This window comes from Dreissena polymorpha, chromosome 11 (genome assembly GCF_020536995.1).
Source record: "Dreissena polymorpha isolate Duluth1 chromosome 11, UMN_Dpol_1.0, whole genome shotgun sequence".
NCBI lineage: Eukaryota > Metazoa > Mollusca > Bivalvia > Myida > Dreissenidae > Dreissena > Dreissena polymorpha.
This window is the reverse complement of record NC_068365.1, coordinates 74,080,338-74,098,779: the sequence shown is the minus strand read 5'-3', so window position 1 is coordinate 74,098,779 and position 18,442 is coordinate 74,080,338. Positions and strand designations below refer to the sequence as shown.

At 35.6% G+C, this 18,442-nt stretch overlaps 1 protein-coding gene across 1 annotated transcript in view; it reads left to right on the top strand.

Annotated features, from left to right (window-relative positions):
• The window catches only part of LOC127850397 (calsyntenin-1-like), a 78,241-nt gene extending 63,426 nt beyond the window's left edge, over positions 1-14,815 (top strand). Inside the window, exons 13-19 of the mRNA XM_052383417.1 lie at positions 1,972-2,116; positions 5,073-5,217; positions 6,543-6,722; positions 7,655-7,800; positions 8,746-8,875; positions 9,511-9,689; positions 10,072-14,815. Of these exons, the coding sequence (XP_052239377.1) occupies positions 1,972-2,116; positions 5,073-5,217; positions 6,543-6,722; positions 7,655-7,800; positions 8,746-8,875; positions 9,511-9,689; positions 10,072-10,233 (1,087 nt within the window). The 3' untranslated portion in view covers positions 10,234-14,815. The remainder of the gene's footprint in view (positions 1-1,971; positions 2,117-5,072; positions 5,218-6,542; positions 6,723-7,654; positions 7,801-8,745; positions 8,876-9,510; positions 9,690-10,071) is intronic.
• The last annotated feature ends 3,627 nt before the right edge of the window (positions 14,816-18,442 follow it).

Genomic DNA, 18,442 nt, shown 5'->3' with positions numbered 1-18,442 from the left:
TTCATTCGAGATAAAATTGTTTCATACAGTAAAACAGTGTTACAAAGACGCGGATATGTTTCCAATGTTCTGGTGGTATACTCAAATCAGCCAATGGAATAAATGAAGTGTATTCATTCGTACCTAGCCGCGGGAAATTTTATTGGAATTTTATTGGACACTTACAAATGTCAGGCTAAGGTGAAAAGCTGGCTTATGCAGCTTACGCCGAAAAACACATTAAGAATCTATTATTTACATACCATAATTATATTGCTGAATATCTTCATTTAACATATTTCTGGTCTAAAGAAAATTCCAGGTCACCTAGTTCACGGATAGCGTCTTTATTATATAACGATTATTTTACTGGCCGCCAACTCCGGTGATGACCTGTATATAAACTCTGAATGTCCGCGAATTGACCCGATATACCTCGCGGGTTGAAATGCAATGCTTTAAAGTGAGGCCTCGCTTCCATTGCTCTTTATACTTTTACATGTTAACATGTTGACAGGAATAAGGAAGTAAGTACTAAATATGAGAACATAGCCTTTTAAGTATAAACGCTCTTGCGTTGGTAATACTCTGAAAATAAAAGGTGTACGCACAAACTGTATTGATGTCGAGAATTGAGTGTAAAACTGTTCTATCTATTAAGCCTTTTCATTCGAGATAAAATTGTTTCATACAGTAAAACAATGTTACAAAGACGCGGATATGTTTCCAATGTTCTGGTGGTATACTCAAATCAGCCAATGGAATAAATGAAGTGTATTCATTCGTACCTAGCCGCGGGAAATTTTATTGGAATTTTATTGGACACTTACAAAGGTCAGGCTAAGGTGAAAAGCTGGCTTATGCAGCTTACGCCGAAAAAACACTTAAAACGATTTCAGTATGGCAATTATAATAATATAATAAGGCTAATTGGCAATTGGCTTCGTTGTTACAAACACTCGTTAACGGTTATTCGATCCCACTTGTCCGCTAATCATAACAATGAACGTGTGAATGGCGTACATTAAGAGAGTCCATTACTGTTCTTTGATAACAAAAGACTAGTTAATTGGTATGTGACAAACAGGCCCCACCTCCTGCAGTGATTCTCAAGTGTGTTCCTGCATTCGTACCACGATTTTTTCGCAACTGCGATTGATCGCGAATATGTATAACACACAAATCGGATATTGACTGACGCATTTTTTTTTAAAATTCAAAATCAGAAATCGGCGAATTTAAGTGCTGACGAAATCGTCATTTTTATAAAAATGACGCAATTTTGTGCTGTCGAAAATAAATGGTTTCACAGTATTTTGACATATATTGGGACTGTGGTCTAGTGGTAGGATGCTGGTCTAGGAATGAGAAGGTCCCTGGTTTGAATCCCACTCAGACCATGGAATTTTCCTGAGCAAAGATTAATCCCAGCTTGCTCCTCTCCACCCAGTAGTATCTATGGGTACCTGTCTGGGAAAAAGCAAAATTGTAGGCTGTCCGGCTGGGCAGTGGTTGGTACACCCACTTCTCACCTGAGTGATCCCGGTTAAATACCAGTACCCAGCAGCATGAGAGTTTTGTTGCTGGTCACTGTACGAGGCACATGGGGGTTTCCTGCAGGTCCCCCCACAACACAAGACCACACCAAAATTGAAAAATCTTTCTGTTACAACGAAATAGCTGCAAATTGCAGCTACAACTCAAAATACATCCCAACTTTCATGAGTCTAGTAAGTTTATTAGGTAGGAGTGCTAAGGCACACATGGGGTCCACCCATAATGTGGCCTCTGACTCAGAAAGGACCTCATGAACTTTGAAATGCACACACAATAAGCCCAATGGTCCATTGCTTAATACTGCCCCAAATGTGAACATATGACTTGTATCCCAGTGATCAGCGGGTAAATGCCAAAGTCGGTTGAAGATGAGTCTAGTATCATAATCAGACTATATTCCCATGCATTGACCTTTACCTCTTTATTTGTTTGCAGTTGTGGAGATACAGAGGAGATCCTTCCGCTACTTGAGACATACATATTCGTAGAGCACTCTAACAGGCCTATCATCACAATGTCCGGCAAGCAGGTCGTCATGGGATACAGGGACACACTTGAGACAGGCCTTGATATCTTTAGGGTGAGTCAATATGGCTCTTTATGACTGTATGTTCCTGATAAATATCTCCCCATATTAATGCACATAGCACTCAACTAAGCCTATCTTAACTGTGTGACTAGATTGTCATTGGGGTTCAGAGGCAAATTGTCAATGGGGCTCAGTATATATAGGATGAGTCAGCAGTGTCTGTGATAAATGCATTTCCCTCTTCCACATCTCCTTACCTAAAACAACACTCCTTACTCTATTAACTATCTCCCCACCCCTATACATTCCCCTCCCTAATAACTGTCCCTCAAACTGTATAACTGCTACCCAAATAGCATTTTTAGCTTTCCCTAATAACTGTTAACCAACCTTTTTAAATGCCACTTCTAAAGAACTATCCCTTTACCCATATGAATGGTCCTCCATAATAACTGACCCAAAATCCTTTTAAATGCCCCTACCCTATAGCTGTCTGGCTTCCCTGAACAGGGTTTTTTCCCTTAATAACTATGACGTCTCCCTAATAAATGCTGCCTTTCTTATTAATGCCTCCATCTTAAAAAAATGTTTAAAAATGACCCCAACTTAATAAACAACCTATTCATATAGGATAATGAAAATCCCCCTATTCTAACAAAGGACTATTAAATTCTCCAAACTTAATAAACATCCCACCTAAGTCTACGAAAATATGCCCCTTACTCTTATAAAATGAAAATTATATAAATCTGGCCAAAATGATTGACTGTGTACTTTTCCTGTCACATTATGGGATGTCACTTTGTGTTTTTTGCCAAAATGAATGCAATATATATTGAGCTTGTTACTAGAAAACTGGGCTATATGCCTGTGGAGTTCGCTTTTGATATTTTTATGCCCCCCTTCGAAGAAGAGGGGGTATATTGCTTTGCTCATGTCGGTCGGTCGGTCAGTCGGTTGGTCGGTCGGTAGGTCGGTCCGTCCACCAGGTGGTTTCCGGACGATAACTCAAGAACGCTTGGGGCTAGGATCATGAAACTTCATAGGTACATTGATCATGACCCGCAGATGACCCCTATTGATTTTGAGGTCACTAGGTCAAAGGTCAAGGTCACAGGTGAAGGTCACAGTTACTGGAAATAGGCATTATAAGGATTTAGCATGGTTCAAACAAGGGAAACAACTACGGTTTATGCATGTTCTTTTTATTACAGATTTGCCTCTCTTTAATTCATTCAAAATCTCATTTTACAGCAGAGATTCCAAATCTGACCTGTAAATAAGCCCCATATTTACTGCCAGTGCTAGGTTACCTTTTCCCATTTGATCATTCTTAAGTATTGGTATTGTAATGCTGCTACTGCTGCTGCTACTGCTACTACTACTACTACTACTACTACTACTACTACTACTACTACTACTACTACTACTACTACTACTTCTACTTCTACTACTACTACTACTACTACTACTACTACTACTACTACTACTACTACTACTACTACTACTACCACTACTACTACTACTACTACTACTACTACTACTACTACTACTACTACTACTACTACTACTCCACCACCACCACCACCACCACCGCCATCGCCACCGCCGCCGCCGCCGCCACCACCACCACCACCACCACCACCACCACCACCACCACTTATTCTACCATGTCTACTATTACTACTTCTACTACTACTGCCACTACTACTACTATTTTTATACGCCCGTCTATGACGGGACGTATTATGGTATACCCCGCGTCCGTCTGTCCGTCCGTCCGTCCGTCTGTTAATGTCGTACGCTACGTCAAATATCCTTTGACAGATTTTCTTCAAATTTTAACACAATCTTAATATTGATAAACCCTGATCCCCTTTTGTTTTTGACGGAATTCTGAATTGTCGTTCCAGAGTTATGGGACTTTGTTTGTCAAAATTTCGTGATTTCATTGAATGTCCTACTGTAGCTCAAATATCCTTCGATGGATTTTTTTCAAATTTCAACACAATCTTAATATTGATAAACCCTGATCCCCTTTCGTTTTTGACGGAATTCTGAATTGTCGTTCCAGAGTTATGGGACTTTGTTCGTCAAAATTTCGTGATTTCCATGCTCATGTACTTATAAAATAAACCATGTATTCAAATACAAATAAACTGAAGTAAAAAAATGATTCAAAGGGTTATTTATTACCTTACTACTTCATTGGCGAACGACGGGCGTATCATGCGCTCATGGCGCAGCTTTTATTACTACTTCTACTACTACTACTACTACTACTACTACTACTACTACTACTACTACTACTACTACTACTACTACTACTACTACTACTACTACTACTACTACTACTACTACTACTACTACTACTTCTACTACTACTACTACTACTACTACTACTACTACTACTACTACTACTACTACTACTACTACTACTACTACTACTTCTACTACTACTACTACTACTACTACTACTACTACTACTACTACTAGTACTACTGTTACTACTACTACTACTACTACTACTACTACTACTACTACTACACCACCACCACCACCACCACCACCACCATTCACAGTGACAAAAAACGTATTCACACAATGGCTGCTACTACAACTTATAGCCCATATAGGGGGGGGGGGGGGCATGCATGTTTTACAAACAGCCCTTGTTTAAAAGGAGACTTCCTATGAACAGAAAAAAAGCAGAAAGTTTCATCCCTGATAAGCCATGCAATCGCACAAGCAATAAACCCTGTTGTCCAGAGTAGGGCTCACATTTTGTATCCAGTAAACAGAGGTGTGATTTTTCCTCCTCTCAGTTGATTCCCTCCCTGTCAATGTCAAACTCATTTTACAAATAGTTAGTAACTTTGCTGGATCTAAAAAAGATGAAGAATTAAACTTTATCCTGAAAGGGGGGTAAGGCATTTACCTCCCCTGAGGTGGTTCTTAGATCACACCCTGGATTATACGCACAGTAATTTATATACATTGTTTTTAGGATGTGAATATCCATGTTGACTTCATGCTGTCAACAAACGGAGAGGAGAACAGGAATGACACCGATAGCGAGGAGGAGGAGATTGGCAATGACACCTCACCACCCAAACAACAGACTGATGTAAAGTCTAAAAACGTGCCTGTTGGTAAGTGTTGCATCGGAAAAATTAATTGAGTGAGTATTGCATAGAGTTAAGGATCTTAGGATGAATCCTAAATTGATTCAATTAACCCGTTACCACTTAAGTTTTTTGTCGCATTTGTAGTCGCTCAGAAAGATAAATTTAATTAAAACCTTTCTACTAGATTAAAGTTTTAAAGGCTTCATTTCCAACCTTTAGATATTTATGAGTAGCAAACGGCATAAATCCTGAACAGACTGCGAGTTTCTCTGGTTTTATGCTGTTTGCCATTTTCACTTTGCTTCTGAGTGGGAAAGGGTAAATCTTGAAAACAAAGGAACATGACCACTAAACGGTTATGGAAAAGAAAAGAAAACATTAAGATTCAAATGGTTTTGAACAATGTGAGTAATCTTGAATTTCTTTGGAATTGATATATAGGATATTTGTTGAATTTAGTGGAATTTCGATTTCATTTCTTGAGTGATCATAGAAAATGTTATTTTCTAGAGTGGCGCTGCGAAGTGCACAGACTAATCGACTTTACATGCATGCATTAAACCCCTTTAGTGCACAGACTTATCTTGAGCTACACTTTACACTCATGCATTTAACCCCTTTAGTGCACAGACTTATCTTGAGCTACACTTTACACTCATGCATTTAACCCCTTTAGTGCACAGACTAATCTTGAGCTACACTTTACACTCATGCATTTAACCCCTTTAGTGCACAGACTAATCTTGAGCTACACTTTACACTCATGCATTTAACCCCTTTAGTGCACAGACTAATCTTGAGCTACACTTTACACTCATGCATTTAATCCCTTTAGTGCACAGACTAATCTTGAGCTACACTTTACACTCATGCATTTAACCCCTTTAGTGCACAGACTAATCTTGAGCTACACTTTACACTTATGCATTTAACCCCTTTAGTGCACAGACTAATCTTGAGCTACACTTAACACTCATGCATTTAACCCCTTTAGTGCACAGACTAATCTTGAGCTACACTTTACACTTATGCATTTAACCCCTTTAGTGCACAGACTAATTTTGAGCTACACTTTACACTCATGATTTAACCCCTTTAGTGCACAGACTAATCTTGAGCTACACTTTACACGCATGCATTTAACCCCTTTAGTGCACAGACTAATCTTGAGCTACACTTTACATGCATGCATTAAACCCCTTTTCCCAGAGGGAGACTCAAATGCATAGAGATAGAGATATTCTGCAAAACAATTATTATTCATGTGAACTAATTTTTGTTGATTTTGTACTTAGGCCAATCTTATTACAATTCATTACAAAGAAGTTCATGTGTGTTTCCATTTACAGTTCACTCAGGAGGCTCCAGTGAAGATCCCACCAGCCACTTCCTGCTTGACATGTGCACGCTGCGGGCAGAGCCTGTCCTTGACTTCTATGTGGAACACCTTGAGCTTCCCAAGAGAGACATCAAGGACTTCAACATGAAACTGGAGGGAATTGAGACTGCAGCTGGACTAGTCATTCTAAGTGAGTGGACTGGGATAGAAAAAAAATTAAGCCTGGTTCTGGGAAAACAGGGTTTAATGCATGTGTGCCATCGCAGATTAACAGTTTCAAATATGGCAGTTTTCAGTTACTGGTTGAAGTATGTGCACCTAATACATGTAGGAATTGAGAAGACAGCCTTGTCATTCTCAGTGAGTCTTAGCAAATGAGTTTTAATACTTTGCATAAAATGTCGTCCCAGATTAGCTGTATACAGTATGTACAGGCTTATCAGGGAAGACATTTTCTGCATGTACCGGGGTATTGCATTTTTTCATGTAAAGGAAGTCTTTTTTATCTTAGCGAACATCCATTAAAGACAATAAGTGTCGTCCCTGATTAGCTTGTGCGGAAGGCACACACTTATCTTGGAACAGTTTTTTACGGAGATCTAAGTATTCAATGCAGGTTTGAATATGTCAGTTACTGGCTTATGTATTTACGTTGCATACTGGTTAGCCAAGAAAATGTGAGTGTTCTTGCACAGCAAGAAGTTTAAAAAAATAATAACAATTGTTTAATGTCATTTCAGAAGAATCTTTTTGGTAACTTTTAAAATATCTTTGAGACTTTTTATTTGAACCTTTGTAAGCAATTATAATGTGCTATGTTCTTGTTTGCACCATAACATGATTTTTGAAGATAAAATTTTACCAAGGTTAAAACAATTTTGAAAATTCCTGTAATACGATCATGTTAGTAAAAGCTGCAGATCAACATTTCAGATGCAAACCACAATTGCTATCTACCTGATTGCAAAGTCTTTTGAAGTCTGTTTTAAAAGAAAATCAAATTCAGGCTGAAGCTGTCATTCCCTCATTAGCCTGTGAGGACAGCACAGGCTAATCTGGGACAACACTTTACACATATTCATTAAGCAAAGATAAATCTTAACATGATGATCTACATTTCAGATGCCGACACTATTGCTAACTACCTGACTGTGATCAGACACATCCGATACGTGCACACCCATGCAGACAACCTTCACATGCGAAACTTTGTCCTCTCCTGTTCCTCACAGAGCGGCAGATTTGTGAGCAACGAATTAAGTGTGTCGGTAAGTTGACAGTAGTTTGTAGCGCATTGAAAGAACAAACTGTCTGCAGTCTGCACAGGATAATCAGGGACGACACTCTCCGCTTTTAAGATTTTTTTTGTTTCAAGAAAGTCTTTTCTTTGAAAAAATCCAGTTTAGGCGGAAAGTGTCGTCCCTGATTAGACTATGCAAACTGCACAGGCCTATCTGGGACGACACTTTATGCACATGCATTAAACCCCCTTTTCACAGAGCACGGCTCATTTTAAAACAAAAACATCTGTGAACTGGAAAAACAGGGCTTACTACGTGTTGCATAAAGTGTCGTCCCTGATTAGCCTGTGCAGTCTGCACAGACTAATCAGGGACGACACTTTTCCTCTGTTATTGCAATTAACTATACCCACAGACATTCAGTGTTTTCCCCAGAGGGCAGCTTTAGTAAATTAGATAACTTGTTATTTGCACCATAAAACAACTGCATGTTGCAAAGAATTTACTATTTTGAGGTTATTGAAAGTGATATTTTTTTTAATTAAAGCCACTGTCCTCTGAAAATATTTCAAAACACGCTAAAATGATATCCTTTGTTTTCAAATGGTGCTTTTCGTACAAAAAATAATTATTTAAGGGTACTGTTAATTTCAAGAGAATACAATAGGTTTCAAAGTTAAGGCACAAAATAACTGTTGTAATAATTTATGTTGTAGTTTCTTCATCCATTGATGAAAACATAAAATATTGTTTTGATTGAGCAAAACTTGTCAGCCACATAGATTGTCCATATGCCAATAAAGATCTGATAATTGGAAAAATATTTATTTTTCATGCAAGAGTAGAGTTGATGATTTATTCCATGTAAGGGATTGAAAAAGTGAAACTAAGGTTATTCTTAAACCATTTACAGCAAATAATTTGAACTGTGATTGATACAATTATAAGTAAGAGACCAAAATATTCTTCAAGGTTGGTTCTCTGGAGAGAGATACGGAAGAGCCTCGAGTGGTACCAGTTGCTAGGATACAGAGTAATGGTGCCCAGCAGTCCATCCAGGATCCCAAGTTCAGTCACACCTTACAGGGAGCTGCAGGCACAAGTAGGTCACTTTCTGTGTGTTATTATAGCATTTCCATAGTGTTTAACTCGTAGGCTATTTAGGTTTTATGCTGTTTGCTGGTTATGTAAGATAGGAAATCTAGCTTTTCAAACTTAAATCTTAATCTCATTGTATCACATTTTTATGCTCCCCCAAAATAAATATAGTCGTCGCTTCGTCTGTCCGTCCATGCACAATTTTTGTCCGACTATTTCTCAGCAACTAATGACCAGAATTCAATTAAACTTTATGGGAAGCTTCACTACCAAGAGGAGATGTGCATATAATCAGCGGGTTCTGGTCGGATGATTTTTCACAGAGTTATGACCCTTTGAAATTTTCTATAAATAAAAATTCATGTCCCCCCAACTACTGTGCCCTCAAGACGTTTCCTTTTATCTGAATATATAGTGCAATATTGTGACAAAAAAACAACCTTTGGGTAGCATCACCCGTCTGCGACGGTTTCTTGTTAACCCTGTCCCACTCAGACTGCATGGGCTAAACTGGTTCAACACTATACACATGCATTAAGAGCTGTTTTTACAGACCCTGAGCATATGCAATAATTTTATCACGATCGCATTAATATCCCATAATTGTGATATTGTTTTACATGTATTGCAATGTTTCAGATTTTGGCATGGTGGCTATCATAGTAGTGTGTGTTGGTTTCCTACTGTTCATGATTGTCCTCGGTGTCCTGCGTATACGGGCGGCACACCACAGACGGCGCCCTGCCAATGAGAGTGGTCAGGAAATGGAGTGGGACAACTCGGAACTCAACATCATTGTGAACCCCATTGATCAGGAGGTATGCATTTGGATTGTTTTGTTGGCTTTTGAATTTAAAAACGCATGGGTGGATCAAATCAGCCTCCATCTAGTAAAACGTGGCTTAATGCATGAGCTTAACAAAAAATTGTCTGAACATGTGTAATCAGTAAGCATAATTATTGGTTAATTTAACAACAGCAACTTCAAAATTCAGTTGTTGTTAAAAAGGCCATGAGCTTAATATTGTTTAAACACAATATTTATTTACCAAATTTTCCAGCCCTGTTGTCTCAAAAGTTGCAAGAATAAATTAAATAACTTTTTTAAAGTTGTTATTTATCTATCAACAGTTCTTTGAATATGAATAGAACTTTCATAAATCATGTTCATTTAAAATGTTGTTGTTTACCTATCAACAGTTGTTTGAATATGAAGAGAATCCACGCAAATCCACACTGCCAGATGACAGTGACACTGATGATGATGTAAGCGACGGTTTCCATGACGACGGGAACGAATCTTCAGAGGAAGAGGCGGAGACTTACAAGAAGACCCTTGAATGGGACGACTCGGCTTACTAGTGCGGGAATTACTTCAGAATGTTCTTTATTAATTATCTCATAAAAATATAACAGCTTTCATATGTTAGAATTATTGTTGACCCAGCCTATGAGTGGGAAAATTATTTCAGAATGGTCAATGTTACTTGTCTCATCTTAAACAAAACTGCTTTCATCAGCAGGAATTGTTAAAAGCTTTAAAAGCGCTCTTATGATAATTGAATCTTATGGAAGGTTGTGATTTCTCATCCCTTCAGCTACTTGCTTTTCTCTCAATACCTTTAAATTGATGTATTTCCAAGTTTAGTTTGTTTGTACCCTCAAATAAGAAACCTGGAATGGAACAACTCTGCCTTCTAGTGCTATAAATTAGGACACAATGGTTGTTGTTGGTTATAAGCAGGAATTGTTAAAAGCTAGCAATCTTACCTTTTACCACATAGTGTTAATAGTCCCATAGAAGATCCAATTAGATTAAATACTGCTCTGGCTAGATTCAAGTTTTTAAGGCTCCATTCCCATACTGATGAGCAACAAACACTATAAATCTGAACAGTCTGTAAGCTACTCCAGAGCTGTTCTGGTTTCATATAGCCATGTTCTCCTATCTTCTGAGTGGGAAAGGTATAAGCTCATAAGAAATCTTGTGAAAAATGAAAACAGAAACTTATCATCTTATTTAGGGTTGTGCATTCTCTTTGCTCTGGCTTATTGTTACACTCCCATATCAATTAATGAAACTTGCAAAAAGACTTCCATATCCATTGATGAAACTTGCAAAAGACTCCCATATTCATTGATGAAACATGCAAAAAGACTCCCACATCGATTGATGAAACTTGCAAAAAGAACCTGGAATTTTCCCAGTACCCTTATTCACCAATTAAAAAATATTTAGATTACATTGTTTTTACATTATATATTTCTGATCTGTGTGTTTGTGTGTTGAGAGTAATGCAAGGTCGTACTAATAATAACAAAACAGCATTTTATCAAACAAGATTAGCTTTTATCAAAATCAATAAAAAGTGCTGTCAAAAACATCAGATCTCATTTACCTAGAATCATTTCGCCTTCGGTAGTAAAATATTTAATTTAAATAGGAATAACACAAGGAATTATTCATATGGGTCAAATGACTTGTTTAGATTTAGAATAAGTGTATCATGTATATTGTTTGGATAGTGTAATTCAGGCCAGAAATAAAACAAACATAAGGTGGATGCTAAGTTTTAACTATTTGTGAATTAGCATTTTTCATTAATTAAAAAAAGTATCAGTAAATTTCCATGATGATGAGTTTAATGTTCAGCTAAACAAAAGGTTTTCTTGTGAATGTAGTTTTTCAAAATTATCCTTAATTTAATCACATTTCTTTTAACTTGCAGATTTTTTTTATATAATCTATGTATTAGTAAATTTGATTGTCCCTGATTTGTTTGGTTGTCTCAAGGGTGTTTACTTAATCAGTGCTTTTGCTCTTAACAAAATGCTTATACAATGGCTTAAACAGGATGAATGTCTTCTACAATTTGTGGATTTTAATTACTTACCAATACTTTCTTTTAAACTTTGTTGAAACAATATTTATCATAATTATTTAGATTGTGAAGATGAATTTTAGATCTGACAAAGAATTTCTGTCATTTATTTGGTATTCAATAATTAATATGTAAGTAACAATTATAGTATTTTCATGCTAACATGAAGCTTCTAAGCATGTATGTTTTGTTATTGTTACGTGTTTTTTATATATAATTATGTAATGCATAATGTCAACTGTCATACCAGATCTTTTACTATGTTTTAAGAATGTTTTTGCAATTATGTGGATTCCTATTATCAGAAAGCGTTCGTTATTTATTTTTATTAATCAACAAAATTGTCGCATGTTATTTATGAGTCTCAGTTGTCCAAGTAAGTTCAAACAATATTAAAGCTATACACATAGTTTATTGTGAAATATAGAGAAAATAATGGACTTATTTTGTTAATGGTACATGTCTATACTTAGGCTGTTATGTTTAATTTTCAAAATGTATGTACACGGAAGTAATGCGTGATCTTGGACTTAATGTTTGTTGTTACCAGGTCTTTACTAGTTCATTATTAAACCTTAAATATTGATAACTTAAGTCTGTTTCTGTTTCATTCAGGTTGTTGCTTTACAATGACATAAATGTATTCATAATTATAAATTTAAAGATTGTAATAGAGACTTTTTCACATATGGCAAATTGGCAATTCAAAAATGTAATATATTAAAAAAAGGATATATTAATATATTGAAACAATAAAAAAGTTACTCATAATTTTTAACAATCTAAAACATATCAGTTTGTTTATAGGGTTTTATCAATAATTCTTATAAAAAATATTATAAATGTGTATTACACTTGTCATTGATAATTTAGAGAAAACATGTAATACAAACATGGCATTTAAAAAAAACGCAGTTATATTTTAAAAGCCTATGTAATTAAGTTATAGCGCAGTAACCTGTGCTTCTTTTGGTCTTGGATTGAAATGTTTCTTTCAAATTATGGTTCTATACCAAAATCCATTGACTATTAAATGACATTAAAAAAAGGAATTCTTCGAAGGATTCTGTTGAATTAAATCACTCACAGTTTGTGTACATTCTGTTTTGAAATACTAATTTTGCTACATAAAAATGTATGTTTTAATTCTTTGAGCTTTTAACTAAAATTTGCTTACTGAATTATATATACTGTTGGAAAATAAAAAATCCAAACCAACAAACCAAGCAGAATCAATAAGAAATAAAAACAACATATTTAGTGTATATATTTCTGACTCTTAGAACTGTTTCTTAGATCTATATATTTTCTATATTTTATCATTTTCACAATAGGAGTGTAACATGCATTTCATCAACATGCCATTGTTGCTTTCACAAAAAATCATTTTTAGATACTAAACAAATAGCCATATTTGTATTGTAGTTTTCAATAAAAAATAGTGGACTAAAAAGAATATGATATACAGGTTCTGCTAGACATTTGTTAGGGTCTTGTGTGAAGCCTATGGTAGGGTTAAAACAAATTACAATGTAATATAATACTTTTTTAATAGTTTTTCCATATTGTTAACTGATTTAAGAAATATTTATTATTTTTATTAAAAAGTTTATAGAAAACATTCCATTTTCTGTTGAAATATATTTATTGTTCTTATAGAGTATATGTATATGAGACATTCAAAGGTCATAGCAATTATGAAACATTCTTATAAGTTTGTGTAAAAGTAGACCAAGTAAGATCTTATATACTAATGCACCAAGTGTGGATTATAATTTTCTTCCTATTTTAACGTGAATTAAGAGCAAAAGTTGATGATGTGAAACATTAAGAATTATTTTTAAATTATTTCACAGGCTATAATAAGTTAATATTGGTATGACACAGTTAAATGAAGGGTTTTTATTTGATTGATTTTGCTATCTTTGACATATTACTCTTAATGTTAGTGCATTTGACAAAAATGCAAGGAAACAAGAATGCTTTATATGCTTTAGTATCTCATAACCTCATTACAGATATAAAGTTAATTGTTTTTCTGTAAAATATGTGCAGAGAAAACTTAATAATAGCTTCATTAAAAAAAGGTAAATATTTGTCGACCATTAGTGCTTTAATTTAGCCAATTATCATGTCAAGTCTACGTTATTTGGGTTTTAAACAAAGTGAGTAAATATTCGAAAGTTTCCATATTTTAGCATATCCAATATGTTGTTGATGTTGTTGTTACATGCCATCCCACTGTTTCATCATTGCACAATTTGTTGTTGTTATTGCTGTTGTCGTGTGAGTGATGTCACGATAAACAGTGACGGTGCATCCATTATTCCATTTGTACAAATACATGTCTATGAATCATCAGTACGCTGTCTTTAAATGTTGTGATATCCCTTGATAAACTTTGTCTTATCTAGCTCATTTTTGTCCTACGTTGTTTTCTTTTTATCTGCCTATAACTGACATGCTACTTTTATAAAGTTAACCTTTTATATATCTTGCAAGTTTAATATACAATTTATATTGCATTACTACGATGTTTGCTTGGTTTGTGTAAAAAGTCACCAGTGCTCGGATATTACTTGTATTGTACATCATGGTATTGGCTTTTTAAAAATAGGATTCAATACTGAGTAAACAACACCCACAACTTTGCTAGAGAAGAAACTATCAGAAAAAGGAAGCATTCCATATAATTGCAAATGGAAAATTTAAGAGGTACCTGTCAAACGTGTAGTTAATGATTTTTTAGTATTAAATGTTTTCTTGTTTATACAAATTTTTTATTTGAAACTTGATATCGCTTGGCAAACTTATTTTATTTATTTGAGCAATGTCTTTATAAATGTTGATATAAACGCCATATTTAGCTTTGATTAATCGAGATCGAATATTTTTTTATTTGTACCGTACATTATGTCATGCTATCTGTGAATAAGATTTGGGCGTTACTGGTTGTTATGAGTTCAGTATGTTCACTCATATTTCAAGTTACAATTTCCAAATTTAGTTGTGAACTATGTTGTTTTGTCTTCCTTTATTAGTCTAATAAATGAGAAAACATTTATAGTTGTCTTTAGTTATTTGAAATAGTATATGCATACAGATAAAATCATATCATTTTGAAATGAACACAGTTCTTCTGTGCTATAGGATAGTGTGTGTATACAAAGGTTTTTCAATTATAACATATCATTATACCATCTGCAACAAAGTAGAGTGGTGTACTGTATTCGCCACAGCGTCTGCCCGTCTGATGGTACAAACCTGTCTGCGAAGTGGTCGGTAATTATTCAAAGCGCATCATTCAACTTGCACACATTGATCATTATAGTATAAGGTTGCATATTATTAATTTGTATATCATACTTTAAAAAGGGATTAAGTCATGACCTCGTTCCAATTTAGATTTTCTATTTCATGATTAATACAACTTCTTATGTATTACGACTTGGAGTTGGTAATCGTCAACTAAACAGTAAAATATCTAGGTAGGGAATTGTGAGGGTCATATGATCACCTTACTGACGTTTGTTTTGAGAATTATTACACAGCGCAACAACTGTTCATCAATACAAGTTTCTGGTACACATATCAAGTTTGCTACTTAAATCGAACTACTAGTATCATAAAACCAACACTGGGTTGAGTGTAATATATACGGAATATTACGCTAGTCAATTGTCCCAAGAGTTTGTATCACTCGAGTGGCTTGTGTGATGACGTATCACACGAGAGGCGGAGCCTCGAGTGTGATTCGAAATAGCACAAGCCACGAGAGTGATACACACACTTGGAACAATTGACTAGCGTAATATTCCTTTTATTATATACAACAACTAACGCAAACAGTTAACAAATGCATTTTTTACTTTAACAAAACTGACAAAACAATGACTAAAACGGTACGCCATAGTTTATTTAAGACGCGTATGAATACAGTTTATGTAAATTAACGTGTAAACATTCGAATCGGGAAAACACAGGTTTCCGACACGCTTATCTTAATGCCATCGTTAATCCAATTTTTATAACAATGAAGTTGACAACTTTAATCCGATGTTTATAACAAAAACGTTTAAACGATATGCGCTTCCACTTCTATCTTCCATGTCTTTATCGAAACTTAGTTTAAACCACACTATTTTATTGTATTCCTATCGAAATATACATTTATGCATGATAAACACGCACTCCAAAATACGTTTTTAACACATAGTTTACTGTTAAAAAACACCACGTCCGACATGTCCTTGCAGAGTTTAGATAAAACTATTGTGTTTTGTCACAGAAATGACGTCACACGATGTACAACGTAATATATTTCGTAATATAAAATATTTCTTTTTTCGGTGCGTTTAATGTGACGTCATTAAATGGGTCGAAGTAGTCCGGCTAGTATGGTAATACGGAATTGGAAACAGCGAGTAGCGTAATACGGAATTTTTTATTTCACCGATTCATACAACCTGTATTTTGTTAAAAGCATTAAACAGGTATATAATAAATGTAGATTAAACATTGGCCATAACTTTTGCAATATTGAAGATAGCAACTTGATATTTGGCATGCATGTGTACCTCATGAAGCGGCACATTTTGAGTGGTGAAAGGTCAAGGTCATCCTTCAAGAAAAAAAATACAATCCAAGGGAAGTAATAAGCTTCACAGGGAGATAATTATCTTGATATATATTGAAATTTTATTTCAAAGTGGCGCACTAGGCGCATTGTGTTTCTGACAAACACATCTCTTTTGATCGCCTTTTGTCCGTCGTGCGTTGTGCGTCGTCTGTTGTGCGGCGTCAACATTTGCCTTGTTAACACTCTAGCGGCCAATTTATTGTCCGATCTTCATAAAATTTGGTCAGAAGATTGGTCTCCATTATAGCTTGTACGAGTTTGAAAATGGTAACATTTGCTTGAAAAACATGGCCACCAGGGGGGGGGGGCGGGGCATTTTTCCTTAAATGGCTAAATTTGGCTATAGTAAAGCATTGTAAACACTCTAGAGGCCGCATTTATGGTCCGATCATCATGAAACTTGGTCAGAAGATTTGTCCCAATATTATCTTGGATGAGTTTGAAAATGGTTCCGGTTGGTTGAAAAACATGGCCGCCAGGGGGCGGGGCATTTTTCCTTATATGGCTTAAGTAAAACCTTGTTAACACTCTAGAGGACACATTTATTGTCCGATCATCATGAAACTTGGTACGAATATTGGTCTCAATGATATATTGAACGAGTTCAAAAATGATTTGGGTTGGTTGAAAAACATGGGCACCAGGCGGCGGGTCATTTTTCCTACTATTGCTATATATGGCTATAGTAAAACCTTGTTAACACTCTAGTTAATTGGAAATATAATTGCAAGGTGAGTCTGAAAATATATCATGTTTGTTTAAACAATGCTGTCAGGGTGGTGGTAGTTTTTTTGTCTAAACATGTGTAGTAAAATTTAGCTTTAGCTGATTATTATTACATAATACTTATATTTTTGTCTTTTTTCACAAGAATCTGAAGGCCATAATGATAAAGAAAGATAACCTGTACATACTGTCTAATAGTTAACTCCCTTGTTTAACCTGCTGACTACGGTTCCGTAATCTATGTTTAGTTTTGCCATGGAATTTGTTGGACCCCTTAGTTTCAAAACACTTAAAGTGTAAATACTTGAAAATGCATATTTTTCTAGAATAATGACATTTTTGGCCAAGTTTTAATTTCTTGTGTAAATCTGTACTAATTGTTTTTTTTTCACATTTGTTATCAGTTAGTAGCAAATTAACATAGAATGGGAACTATTACTGATAAGCCATCTTTGAGAAAACCCCTACAAAGTTCCCCAGAGCTAAGATATTGATCATTGATTATTGGTGTGTTTTTGATACCTGAATGCATGTGTATCTCGCATATTAATGCCCCCCTTCGAAGAAGAGGGGGTATTTTGCTTTGCACATGTCGGTCGGTCTGTCAGTGTGTCGGTCTGTCTGACGGTCGGTCCGTCCACCAGGTGGTTTCCGGATGATAACTCAAGAACGCTTGGGCCTAGGATCATGAAACTTCATAGGTACATTGATTATGATTCGCAGATGACCCCTATTGATTATGTGGTCACTAGGTCAAAGGTCAAGGTCACGGTGACCCGAAATAGTAAAATGGTTTCCGGATGATAACTCAAAAATGCTTATGCCTAGGATCATGAAACTTGATAGGTAGATTGAGCATGACTCGCAGATGACCCCTATTGATTTTCAGGTCACTAGGTCAAAGGTCAACGGTCACGGTGATCCAAAATAGTAAAATGGTTTCCGGATGATAACTCAAGAACGCTTATGCCTAGGATCATGAAACTTGATAGGTAGATTGATCATGGCTCGCAGATGACCCCTTTTGATTTTCAGGTCTCAAGGTCAAAGGTCAAGGTCACGGTGACCAAAAATAGTAAAATGGTGTCCGGATGATAACTCAAGAACGCTTATGGCTAGGATCATGAAACTTGATAGGTAGATTGATCATGATTTGCAGATGACCCCTATTGATTTTCAGGTCACTTGGTCAAAGGTCAAGGTCACGGTGACCCGAAATAGTAAATTGGTTTCCGGATGATAACTCAAGAACGCTTATGCCTAGGATCATGAAACTTCATAGGTACAGTGATCATGACTTGCAGATGTACTTTATTGATTTTCA